The 13993-nt window shown below is 34.0% G+C and overlaps 1 protein-coding gene across 1 annotated transcript; it reads right to left on the bottom strand.

Moving 5' to 3' along the window:
• Positions 1 to 161: 161 nt before the first annotated feature.
• Positions 162 to 1453, bottom strand: LOC137716433 (calmodulin-like protein 11). The gene is made up of 4 exons (XM_068455892.1): positions 1251 to 1453; positions 907 to 1064; positions 732 to 809; positions 162 to 483 (listed from the first exon to the last, which is right to left on the bottom strand). The coding sequence occupies exons 1-4, from the start codon at positions 1324 to 1326 to the stop codon at positions 349 to 351; spliced, it is 447 nt and encodes a 148-aa protein (XP_068311993.1). The 5' UTR covers positions 1327 to 1453; the 3' UTR covers positions 162 to 348.
• Positions 1454 to 13993: the final 12540 nt, after the last annotated feature.

Below are 13993 nucleotides of genomic sequence, written 5' to 3'. Positions count from 1 at the left end.
ATTACACAATGCAGGTTTTTTTTAATAAATAAATTATCTTCTTTTTATTTTATTTATTTTTAGGCATACATTTTTTAATAGAATTGATATTACGATCTAAATCTAAATTAAGGAAATTCAAACTTAGGTGCGAATACGCCGGATACCAAATAATACAGCTATAATTTAAAAAATTCTAAACAAATTAAGTTGTGAACAATAAAAGTGAAATGGCACCTCTCATATAATACAACCATAATTGCACAATTTGCATTGCTTCCTAATCAATGAGTATAAGGATTAAACACATAATTTAATTTTGATCAATTTTTCTATTTCTAGTAACATGATTAAGAAAGGAGGAAAAGATCAACTGAGCATCATCATCCTTGCAAATTCTTCATAGCTAACTAGACCATCACCATCTAAATCAGCTTCTTTAATCATTTGTTCTGCCTCTTCGTCAGTCAGTCTTTCTCCTAAATTTATCATCACTTGTCTCAGCTATAAAAGAACAAAACAAGTACATAGAGACATGAGTAACATTTCAAGCATCATCTGTTATCCCAAATTTTTTATACCAACTGATGTGATACATAACATGACAGTTGTTTACTGATCGTAAATAAACGAAGTTTAAAGTAAATCCGAACACGAAGAAACCCTAATTCTGACACATCAGTTGGGATTTAAAAGGTCGGGTCGCCAATTAGGCCAAATGAAACTAAAGTAAACTATAATTTAATGTGTACCTCAGAGGCTGAAATGTAGCCATCTTGGTCTCTGTCAAATACTTTGAAGGCTTCTTTGAGCTCCTCAGCAACATTTTCCTGCAAGATTAAATACAATCTTCTTCAATTAAACTGGTTCCAAAAGCTTAATTAACACAATTAGGTCTAACAGTTTGATATTATAGAGCTTAATTACCTTCATCTTTCTTGACATAATATTCAAAAACTCTTCAAAATCTATGGTCCCATTTCCATCAGCACCAATCTCACTTATCATGTCTTGGATTTCTTCTTTTGTAGGACGTTGATCCAGTGACTGGATCACTGTTGCTAGTTCTTCCAATCTAATAAGTCCTGCAAATAAAGACTCAATCAAAAACCCTAGCAACTCATCAAATTGAGCACGAAAGCACGTGATGGATGAACGCGAGAGGAATCGATGTATACGATTGTAGGAACTCCCGTCCCCAGTCGAGAAGAATCACTTAACGAAAACATACGTAAAGTAATATGATTAAACGTGAACTGATAAGAACTTACCATCTGAATCCTTGTCAATGAGGCAAAAGGCTTCCTGGAACTCAGAAATTTGACCTTCTGTCAATGCATCTGCCATTTTTTGGGATCAAAAGCTGCGAGAAAAACAAGTTGGCTTTCTGTTTGGCAGCTAGAGAAAGTTGTATTGCTAATGTGGAACAAAGAATGGTAAGTTGTATTGCTAATGTGGAACAAAGAATGGTATTTTGGAGCTGGCCTTGAGTGTTGGAATTGTCTGCGTCGCTTTCACGTTATAAGTAGGCGACGAAAGTAGCTAAATAATTCTTTTTTAATTTAATTGAAATAGTCAAACGCGCAGCATGCATGTGAGTATTTTCTCCATTCAAAACATGGAAATTTTCTAGAAGTGAGGCCTCGAGTCTTGAATCAACGGTTGAAATTGAAAACTTTGATTATAAGAATTTTCCAATTACTTACTCTCGCTTTCTCCTGTTGACGATTTTTTCAATATCACAGAGTCATACGATATTTTATTACTAATTTACTTCCCTTATAGTGCATAGTTTTATATATCAACATTATATCCTTAGTACATTATATATTAACTATATTGTCTACCCATATTGCAACGCGCAGATTGGTAACAACCATTGTTCACTACTACAAAAGAACTTTATAGTGTCAGTTGTTGCGTTGGTTTAATATCATATAGTGGCGAAAAAGAGATTTGCGACACTCACGGAAGATGACGTCGTATTTACTGTCGCTTATAAGCATCATAAAATTTCTATGTCGCTTTTAAACCGACGTAAAAATTTAGTGTCGCTTATAACCGACATATATTTTAATATTTTTAAGTACTGGCGTCACTTTAAATAAAATAGTGTCGTTTTTAAGCGACATAAACTATGGGTGTCGCTTCAGGCGACACTAATTCTTGTTTTTAATATTTTAAATCCTGCGTCGGTTTTGAGCGACATATATTTTGAAACTCAGTGTCAGTTGTAAGCGACACATTGATGGTCTTTATATCCCCTCCCCCGTGTTTTCTTTTTCTTCTCTTGCACTTTTCTTATTCGTTCTTCCAATTTACAAAGCCTCCCGTGTTCTCTCTCTTTCAGCTTTCTCCTTTGGTTTTCAAACTTCATTTGTTCCTCTTCACAACAGTAAGTTTTTCTTGCTTATAATATTTTTATTTTCTCCTCTTATGTTTAATTTTTAGTTACAATTTATTTTTGTAGGAAATTTATTTGAGCTGGTTGAGTACATAAAGAATTGTTGACGTCGAAATTCTTCAACAAATCAGGTTTGTATCACTAACTTCTTTAATTTTTAAATTGTATAATACACAAGTTTATTTATTTAAAAATTATAATTTAAGCACTTAGATAAAATTCTACTATTTTTGTTAAATTAATAAAAATTTAGTCGAATTAATTAATTTTGTCACTTGAATTGTTATGAGAAAATAGAATGAATAATATTTATAAGCATTTATGTTAAATTAACAATATTAAATATAACATAAACTTATAATATTGAGTAAAATAAGAATATATTATGTTTTTTTTTTTTGGCACTCTAATTGTTATTTTAATTTGTTGTTATTTTGATAATTTTTTGTTGTTATTTACTAGAATGGATTAGATGAACATAATTTGAATTGTTATGAGAAAATGGAATGAATAATATTTATAAGCATTTATGTTAAATTAACAATATTAAATATAACATAAACTTATAATATTGAGTAATATAAGAATATATTACGTTTTTTTTTTTTTTTTTTTTGCACTCTAATTTTTATTATAATTTGTTTATTTTGATAATTTTTTGTTGTTATTTACTAGAATGGATTAGATGAACATAATTTGAATTGTTATGAGAAAATGGAATGAATAATATTTATAAGCATTTATGTTAAATTAACAATATTAAATATAACATAAACTTATAATATTTAGTAATATAAGAATATATTATGTTAAATTAAAATTTTTTTTTTGCACTCTAATTGTTATTTTAATTTGTTGTTATTTTGATAACTTTTGGTTGTTATTTACTAGTATGGATTAGATGAGCATAATTTGAATTGTTATGAGAAAATAGAATGAATAATATTTATAAGCATTTATGTTAAATTAACGATATTAAATATAACCTAAACTTATAATATTTAGGAATATAAGAATATATTAATTAATTTTTTTTGCACTCTAATTGTTATTTGAATTTGTTGTTATTTTGATAAGTTTGATAACTTTTGGTTGTTATTTATTAGAATGGATTAGATGAGCATAGTTTTGATAACTTTTTGTTGTTATTTTAATTTGTTTTTACTATAATAGGTGTTGAAAATTAAAAGATTGCAATCGTGATAGAGTTCGAGGGGTGAAAGATAGAAATTGAAAATTTTGATAGTTATGCCTACATGATAGGGATTGAAAGATTGTAGGTATCTTAGTGTCAACGTAATATTTTACCTTCGTAAAGTGGTAAAATATGGACAAGAGTTGGTTGACAATACCCCGAAATTTTGAAGCGTAGACAACTGGAATTAATTTGTTTTTGGATCAAGCAATTGCAAATGGTGTTGGTCCTGATAAGTTTAGATGTCCTTGCAAAAGATGTCGTAATCGATATACTTTTGTTAGGAACACCATTGTTGAACATCTTATATTGTATGATATGGATAAAGATTATAAAAACGCTTGTTGGCGACATCATGGCCAGCAAAACATTGGAGAGCAAAATGTGGCAATTGGAGAATAAGAAACAGGAGATGAGGTGATTGGCATGCATGATTTTCTTAATGATGAAAATGCCCCTTGAGGCTAGATTGTTGACTTTTGTTGACCGTCATTTCGTGACGCGTATGAATTACTATTTTACTGTATACTTGAAGTACTCGACGGTACGAACGCGTAGGTGCAAGCGGAATTGAAATCAGAACTACGATGGAGGTTTTACAGAACTACGAATTCGAAAAATACTTTTGTATAGAATTACTATTTTATATCTTATATATTTTTCATATTTATTATATTGTTATTTTAATGATATTTTATTATATTATTATTATAATATTATTTGGAGGATATTTCTAATAATTTAATAATTTATTTTGGCCGAGGGGCCCACATCTCACAAGTCTCCACTTCTCTCTTGCCATGTGTCTTCCTCCCGGCTCTCTGGAAACCTCTCTCGTTTTCATCTCTCCCAATTCTCTTTCTCCCTCACTCTCTCTCTCTCGAATATGTTCATCCCTCTGCAACATTTATCGGCCGTGAGGTCAAGATCACCACCACCACCTAATCTTAACACCACCAACTTGCACACCTTGTCCCCCTTCTCGATTTAAACCAGAAAATAAAAAATGAAGCTCCGATATCGAACCCACACCATACACCCGAGCCCAATTTTGATGGGTTAATTTTTTGATGATGGTGAGTCTCGAAAACAACTTAAAACTTAGTGGATCGTGTTTTGGTATGTAATTCTAGCTTTTCTAAGGTTTTTGGTGGGGGTTTTGGTACATAAACAGTGTGAGGGGGAAATTTCTCAGTTTTTCGACAATTTTGAGCAGTTTTCGAGCCAACTCCAACCACGGTCGAGGAATCCAATGGTATATTTCGACTCCTTGTTTCTTTGGCTTCATTTTGACATAATGGATGACTAGATTTAGTGAAGTTTTGTGGTTGATCGGAGCCGAGGGAATTTCGGATTTCTTCTTCTTCGAACTCGCGACCAGACCAGTGATGGAGACCAGGTCGACCCGACCAGAAAAAAAAAAAAAAAAGGTCTTAAGCCCAAACCCTGCCCAAGCCTTTGGGCCGATGTTTCCAGCTTAGCCAAAATTCGAAATGGGCTTAGAATTTCCTTTGGGAATATTCTTGGAAATGAATGAATATTCCTTGTGTTGACTTTTTCGGAATTTTCTCAAAAACTCTCATAGGCTAATTTTGATGCTCCGAGTCCATTTTTGACATTCATTTATTGAAATTCCGAAGATTTGGCGTAGTTGACTGGCTCGACATTTCGGTTGACTTTTTAGGGTTGACCGTTGACTTCTTACAAAATTTGCCTGAGACCCCTCTTAGCGTATTTCGACGCTTTGATTCTAAATCTGAACTCTGTTTTCTCAAATTTAGTCATTTAAGTTGAGTTTTACTAATGGGTTCCAATATTATGTTTAGGTGCGATTACTGTCGAAGACTCCGACTTTCCCAGCTCAAATCGATGTGACATTGCAAGTACCTATGAATAGGTTTTTTCTTTTATATAGTATATATATTTGATAAAGAATTTTCTGCGTTACACCTAGATTAGGGTAACGTATATAAAATTACCCTATTGACGGAAGTCATGCAATCATACTACGTCATATGGGATGCACATGCATGCGTATTAGTACGAATGTTTTAATAGTATTTATGGTTATGAATAGTATTTCATTGACTAGGGTTATTGAATTATCGAATTATCGATTTACCATTGCATGATCATAGTATTTACCATTGCATTATCTGCTCATCGTGTGCTGCACTGGTGTTAGTACTCGCCCATGCTAGGGCTAGTCTTTCACGTGTATGTTCACATCGCACCGTACGCTTACTTTGGATCTTTTGTAAGTACCAGTCCTATCCTAGATTGCTATAGACAATTAGGACTCGTATGTGATGTGGATAGCGCCAGTCTTCACGTGATTGTAGTACTAGAGAGTAAGTCATTGTTACACCCAGTCCTGTTCATGTTAGAATATCTCTGCATGAGCTCGTGTGTCAACATATGTCGATGAGCACTCGATATGATATGTTTGTTTATGCGATAATATGTGATTACGAACGTCATGTGTTTATTTACAAAAGTTTATGACATATTGCATTCTTGAGATCTGGCTATGGTAAGTATTTCATATTATATGTGGTATATCTATTTTAGAAACTATAATTGTTTTACGGTGAGGGGTTATTATGTTTCGAAAAGGTTTTTACAAAGCTTTATTTTTAGGCCCACTTATCCTTATTTTTTGCCCCTTCGGGTATTAGTGACAGAGCTTTCGTGTTGACGAGGATTTCTGGCAAAATGTTGTTGTGGGAATACCATCGACGGTAAAATTCCTCTTTTACCTTTACTGTAGTTTACTTATGCTTTGACATCACGTGTGAAATAGGTTCATTCCCGCTCACATGCGCACTCTTACGTTTAGGCACTTTAGGTTTAAATTTACTCACATTTTCCACATCACTACACTTTATGTCTTCGTCACCTTCCTGGTGTTGGCCAGCACATCTTGATTCGAAGTCCAGGTGGACACTCCGAGTCGGAGTGTGTTAAACGTTGCTTAGACCTCGTCTAAGCAGTAGGTGGCCACCTTCCCTATTAATCTCTAGGTGTTTGAAAATTAAAAAAGGGTGCCTAAACCTGCTTAGGCGCCCGCCTCACCCGTCTAGTTCGCGAGTCTTACTTAGACAGTAGATAACTTTTATTTTGGATTTTTTTTTCATAAATTGTAAAAAACTTGTTGAATACTTGGATCAACACTCGTTATATGATTTCTCTGATGTTTTCAATACGTTCTTATATTTTATAATCTATATGTCATTCTATTTTTGCAATTTATTTATTATTGTTTTAAAAGACGCTAAACGCTAGTCGGGCGGTGGGTTGGGGCCTAGCGCCTAGGCGGTTAGGCGGGGTCTAGGCGGGCGCCTAGGCGGACTAGGTGGATTTAATTAAATCTATTATATTTCGTGTAAATAAGTGTTTGTTTATACTTAAAATATATATGATTTCATCATAAACTACAAAATGGAATGACATATATATTATGACCTATTGAAACATAATGAAAACATGGAGAACAAATATATAATGTGTGTTCCTTTAAGTATTCAACAAGTCTCTTACAATTTATTGAAAAAATAAAATGCAAAATGAAGTTATCTATTTTATATCTAAGTGAGTCGCAACCTAGGCGGGTGTCTAGGCCGGTTTGGGGGGTTAGGCAGGCGCCTCAGTAGGTCTAGGCCCCCTTTCTTAATTTTCAAAGCCTAAGTATTAATCGGGGTGGTGGCCAACCGCCTAGCGCCTAGGCGGGAATTTTTAGAACAGTGTATTTTTCCAAGTATAAGTAGACATTTAATTATATGTAACATAATAAATTTAATTAAAAAAAAAAATCCATACGCTAGACGCCTAGGCGCTAGATCCCTACTCGTCGCCTAACTAGCACCTAGCACATTTTATAATCTTAGTAATAGCACGTGACGTTTTCTCTAGAAATTCAACAATTTTTAGAGTCAAGAAGGACATGACTTTGATGTTCATTTTCAGCTTATTTTTCACTCGCCGTTGTTGACTTTGTGACCTAAAAATGTAACCAATCGAGTTTCAAGGACACCCTTAATATAATACATCTTTGTGAACGACTACAAGTATTCAGCAGGAGCATGCGGTTTGACAAAATTCCGGAAGAAACGGCATTGCTAAATTAACCTAGCTACCTAATGCGATCGTCTGAAAAATGGTGGCATAATGATTGTCTCGTGTTGAACAATATGAATTGAGAGGACCTAATGTTTGTTTGAGAATGCTTCCGCAAAAAACACTTAATGGTTATAAGCGCTTACGTTAGAAAGAATTTTTAATTAAAGAGTAAGTGGAAGTGGTATATTGATAAAAGGTTACGATATACTGTACATCAAATTCCAATACGTCGCAGGTTAACAAGTTAATCACGGAATGATACATAATTCTTAAGAAAAATTAGTATCTAGTCTCTAGTTCATTGATTGAGATCTTATCAATTTTCAAATTTTAAACCAAGTCTCTAGCATTAATATTTTAATGAGTTTACAAGTTAGTTACATATTTTTCTTTAAATAAAAATTAGTAATTGATTTAGTGTTTGGAAACTTGATATAAGTCCAATTTTTTTAGCCAATAGTAGGAATAGTCCAATTTATTAAAATAAGTCAAATTCCTTAAATCTTATTATTTTATTATCAATAATTATCTCTTAAATGATAAGATTTATTATAAAAATCAAATTTCTTCCTAATTATCTCTTTGATTATTTATTATTTATTTTTGTTCTTTCTTGTTCTTTATCCCTTTTTAAACCCCATTTATAGATTTTTTTTTTTTTTTTTAATAATCAACCTATATCACATGTTAATTATATTTATCTACCTATATGACATATTCTTTTTTATAATCAAATAAGATTCATGTGTCTTGCTTGTAGATATATTATGTTTTTTCTACTTTTTAGTTAAGTTTCATATCTTACTTATAGGTATGATATACATTCATATATTTGTTACTTGAGTTAGGGTAGAATGATTTCTAGATAGATTTATGTCAATATATTATTTTTTTTTGTTATAAGATATTAATTATATTTTTTTGGGGTTGAAAATTCATAATATTAGAAGATTTTAATTGATTTTTAATATTTTTAGAAAATATAAAATGAGCATTAAAAAAATAAATACATAAAATTAGGTAATTGGACTCACTCCTAAAAACCATCTATGTTTTTGGATCTAGATCTAAAAGCCCTTAGTGTTTTAACACTCACACCCTTCTTAAACTTCTAATTCATTTTCAATTCAAAACATTTCTAAAATATATATTAATATTAATTTGTACCCATTAATTTTTTTATAAAAAAAACTTTCAATTTTTTAATCGTAAGTGTACTTATTTGACACACCACGAACCAGAATGTCCACCTGGACTCTGAATCGAACTGTGATGGCCGGCATTAAGAAGGTGACGAAACCATAAAGTGTAGTGATGTGAAAAATGTGAGTAAATTTAAACCTAGAAGTGCATAAATGGAAGAGTGTGCATGTGAGCGGGAATGAACCCATTTCACATGTGATGCTAACGCATAAGTAAAGTACAATAAAAGTAAAATGAGAATTATACCATCAAAGGTAACCTCCAATACCAAGATTTGCCAAGAATCCTTGTCGATACAAAAGCTCAGCTACTAAAACCTAGAGTGTCACATCCCGGCCTAGGGCGGATCACTTCCCAGGCCCGTTCCACCATTGTAGCACGATATTGTCCGATTTGGGCTTACCATTCCCTCACGGTTTTGCTTTTGGGAACTCACGAACAACTTCCCAGTGGGTCACCCATCATGGGATTGCTCTAGCCCCCTTCTCTCTTAACTTCGGAGTTCCTACGGAACCCGAAGCCAGTGAACTCCCAAAAGGCCTCGTGCTAGGTAGGGATGAAAATATACATATAAGGATCACTCCCCTGTGCGATGTGGGATGTCACATAGAGGGGCGAAAAAACAAAGGTGAGTGGGCCTAAAAATAAAGTTTTGTAAAAATCTTTTCAAAATGTAATAACCTTTCGCCGTAAAACAAGTATAGTTCCAAAATATACATACTATGTATAGTATGAAAATACTTACCGTAACCTGTAATATTTCAAGAATTCAATACGTCACAATATTTCGTAAATAAACATCTAACGTCCGGAAATCACATAATCTCGCATAAACAAATATATCATATAGGGTGCTCATCGATATATGCTAACACACGAGTTCATGTAGACATATTCTGACATGAACAAGACTAGGTGTAATAATGAATTATGCTCTAATACTACAATCACGTGAAGACTGACACTATGCGCATCACATACGAGTCCTAATTGTCTATAGTAATCTAGGACAGAATTAGCACCTACAATTGATCCATAGTGAGCGTACGGTGCGATGTGAACATACACATGAAAGACAGGCCCTGGCCTCGGGCGAGTATTAACACCGGTGCAGCAACGATGAGCAGATAACATAAATATGATCATGCCATGGTAAATTGATAATTAGATAATTCTAATCAATGCAATGTTATTCATGATCATAAATCCAATTAAGGCACCAATAATAATACGCATACATGTGCATCCCGTATGATGTAGCATAATTTCATAAATTTCGTTAATATGCTAATTCTTATAAACATTAATCTAATCTAAGCGTAACGTGGAAGGTTCTTTATCAAATATATAAATGGAAACTAAACAAACATATATACTATATAAAAGAAAAGACTCACTCATAGATACTTACGAGGTCGCAGTTGTTCAAGGAAAGCCAGAGTCTCCGACAATAATCGCATCTAAGCATAATATTAGTACCCATTAGTAAAACTCAACTAAGACGATTAAATTTGGGAAAACGGAGTGCGGATTTAGAATTAGGGCATCGAAATACACTAAGAAGGGTCTTGGGCAATTTTCGTAAAAAGTCAACGAAAAGTCAACGGTCAACCCCAAAAGTCAACATTGTCGCCGAGGCGGTCAACTATGTTAAAACTTCAAAATTTGACTAAATGGATGTCAAAAATGGATTCGAGGTGTCGAAATTAGCCTGGGTTTCCAAGAAAATTCCAAAGAAGTTAACTGATTGTCAACAGTTAACTTTAACGGAATATTTTATCCTCAAACGGAATATTTCATCCTCAGACGGAATATTCTGTTAAAGTTAACATAATATTCTCCTGAAATATTCCCTCCAAATTCTTAAATGGATCTAGGTTAGAGTTAACGGGTCATGGGCTTAGGCTGGTTCTTGGATCCGGTTAGGGCTTTTTTTTATTCCACATCGGATAGGGTTGACCCATTTCGGCTTGCGGGTTGCACCTGCCAAACCCGATGAAGGAGAAGGCCAAAATTCGTAGGATTTGGCTGGGAAATTTCCCAAGCTCTGATTTGGGTTAAGAACTCAACTATTCTTGTAAATCCTTATGTCAAATTGAAGCTAAGGGAAATAAGAACAAAGATTTACCAACAGAAGACCTAGCAGTGGCCGAAAAAAGTATACAATTTTGCGGCCCCATTGCTGGAGAATAAACAAGAGGTCCCCGAGGTATTTCCTGCACCAAAACATCACCAACTCGCACAAATAATCCAGAAAACAACCCAAAATGACGATAATAAGGTGATTTAAGGGTGCTCGATCCCTACCTTGTCGGAAAAGTCAATAAATCGTCGGAAATTATGGAGATCGAGGTCTGGGTTTGAGTTCGTAACCTAGGGGTCTCGGTTTCAATTCTGAAATGTTGGTGAACCTCATTAAAGTGATAAGGAATAAGTGGTGGCATCCAACTATGGTGGTCAGTGACTGATTAAGGTTAGGCCTCTTTGTTGTAAGCAGCGAAAGAACGCGGGGAAGAGACAAACTAAAGGAGAGGGAGTGCAAGAGAGTTAGAGATAAAGGGAGAGTGACAAGAGAAGGATATTGTGATTGAGAGTGTAGCTTGCGCATAATTGTTAGCCTGTGATGGTGGTGATTTTGGTTTGCAAAGAAGAAGAATATTTGGGAAGAGCAAAGAGCATAGAGAGTTAGAATGAGAGAAGTGAGGTGGCAACAAGATAGAGGTTGAGAGAGTCTGGAAGGGGATAGAGGAGTGAGGGAAAATAGTGGGGTGTGGGCCCCACTCAGCTCACACTCCAATCCCATAAAGGACAAAAATCGAAAATATCTTATGTGACGTGAATTACCGAAATGCCCATCACGTTCGTAGTTTCGTAGAATTTTTATTGTAATTCCAAATTTGATTCCGCTTACGCCTACACGTTCGTACCATCGATTACTTCGAGAATACGGTAAAATAATAGCTCATACGCATCACAAAATGACGGTCAATGAAAATCAACACTCTCCCAACTAGGCGCATTTTCGTAAAATCACACTTTTAAAATTTATAAAACTATAAAATTAGGGATGGGTTATTACATATTCATATAGCTTTTTTAATTTTTTTTTAAATCTTAAATGTTGTCACATCCCGACCCGGGCCTCTACCATATCCCGGGCTCGACTCTACCGTAACACGATATTGTCCGCTTTGGGCCCTGACCATGACCTCACGGTTTTGTTTCTGGGAACTCACACGAAAACTTGCCAGTTGGTCACCCATCATAGGATTGCTCTCGCGCGAACTCGCTTAACTTCGGAGTTCCTACAAAACCCGAAACCAGCGAGCTCCCAAAAGGTCTCGTGTTATGTAAATATGAGAATATATATATAAGGCTTACATGATCCACTCTCATGGGCGATGTGGGATATTACAATCCACCCCCCTTAGGTGCCCGACGTCCTCGTCGGCACACATTCGCCCAAGGATTGGCTTTATTGTAGCACAATATTGTCCGTTTTGGGCCCCGACCACGCCCTCACGATTTTGTTTATAGGAACTTACACGAGAACTTCCCGGTGGGTTACCCATCATGAGATTGCTCTCGTGGGAACTCATTTAACTTCGGAGTTCCTTCGGAACCCGACGCCAGTGAGCTCCCAAAAGGCCTCGTGCTAGGTAGAGATGAGAATATACATATAAGGCTTACATGATCTACTCCCTTGGGCGATGTGGGATGTTACAAATGTACCCATTCTTAAATATACCAATTTATTATATATAAAATGCACTATTTTAAATATAAAATGTACCCATTTTTTTATATAAAATCCATTCAGTTTTTTCCTAATCCATTTTTTAAACTTATATGGGTACATTCTTTTTCGTTGATTTGAGAATGTATCTATGTTAAGTTTAGTCGAATAAATTTAATAATGTTATTAAGCCTAATATCTATTTTTGTTTTCTGGTTTTGAAGAATGTACTCATGTTGTGGTACAATAATTTTTCAGTTAATTTTGATGATTGTACGTACAATATATTGGAGAGTATAATTATTTAATATTTCTCTCCCATAAATAATGAGTTTTATTTAAAATCTCAGTAATATAAACAAATACAACTACAAATTTTAAGCTTTAATTTAAAAATATAATAATTACATAAAAATACATGATTACATTAATGTCAGAGATTTTGATAAAAAAAATAAAAAACCAACAAGATTCAGTCAAATAAAATTGGTAGTTAGATACTGCATCCAAAGTCTCCCTAATTGTTAACAATGGCAACTAAACAAATTTCAGTAACAAAGTCTTCAAGGCTAAGATTTTGTTAAGTTCATGATTCGAAGATCAATTACATCTAATGTGTAGCGTTTCACCATAAAGTTGTTGAATATTGTTGCTCACATTTTACATAGTGTATCTTAATGGACAACAGAGAAGGAAAATGGGAGAAAATAGATGAGACTTGACCCCAAAAAGAATTAAAGTGCAGTCAAATTTGGATTTTGGAAGATTTTAAAAGACTTTTTGAATTCATGGATTTGATTGGATTTGTAGAATTCTGGGGATTTCATGAGGATTTTTGGGGATTTTTATGAATTTTGTTTATAGATTTGGATGGATTTCCAAAGAATTTTTTTAATTTTTTTTATTAAGGATTTCCAAAGACTAAGAATATGACACATCTAAACGTTTTTATTCAATTTAAAAATAAATTAAAAAAATAGAAAAATAGCATGAAAAAAGAAAAAAAAAAAAAACAAAAGCCACTGAAGTCCCCCACCACAGAGACGACGTGGGGTTTAGGGTTCTTGCAAAATCCATCACATTCTCAGAAGCTGCATCGACCCAGTCTTGCTTGCACGTCATCCTACTCTTCCTAGTAAGCATAATCTGGTATGTTCTTGTTTACTGTAAAAAAAAAAAAAACGGTTATCTTTCCTTTGGTTCAGTGTTGAAATTTGATAAACTTTATATGCCCATTCAAGTCCCTCATTTTCTGAAAGCCATCATCTTGGATTTTTATTTTTGCATGCAGGGAAAGGTGCCTCTGTCCACCACGAATATCATTGACATTGTTACAACTTAATCACCTATTACTAGG

This window comes from Pyrus communis, chromosome 14 (genome assembly GCF_963583255.1).
Source record: "Pyrus communis chromosome 14, drPyrComm1.1, whole genome shotgun sequence".
In the NCBI taxonomy this organism is placed as follows: domain Eukaryota; kingdom Viridiplantae; phylum Streptophyta; class Magnoliopsida; order Rosales; family Rosaceae; genus Pyrus; species Pyrus communis.
Note: the sequence above shows the minus strand (reverse complement) of the source record. Positions and strands in the feature narration are given on the sequence as shown.

What these genes read in the sequence shown, in the direction of transcription:
- LOC137716433 (XM_068455892.1), bottom strand. Translation starts at nt 1,326, where the DNA reads ATGGCAGATGCATTGACAGAAGGTCAAATTTCTGAGTTCCAGGAAGCC. An exon ending in CATTGACAAGGATTCAGATG is followed by an intron (nt 1,065 to 1,250) that starts GTAAGTTCTTAT and finishes CTTTATTTGCAG; the next exon opens with GACTTATTAGATTGGAAGAA. An exon ending in GCTACATTTCAGCCTCTGAG is followed by an intron (nt 484 to 731) that starts GTACACATTAAA and finishes GTTCTTTTATAG; the next exon opens with CTGAGACAAGTGATGATAAA.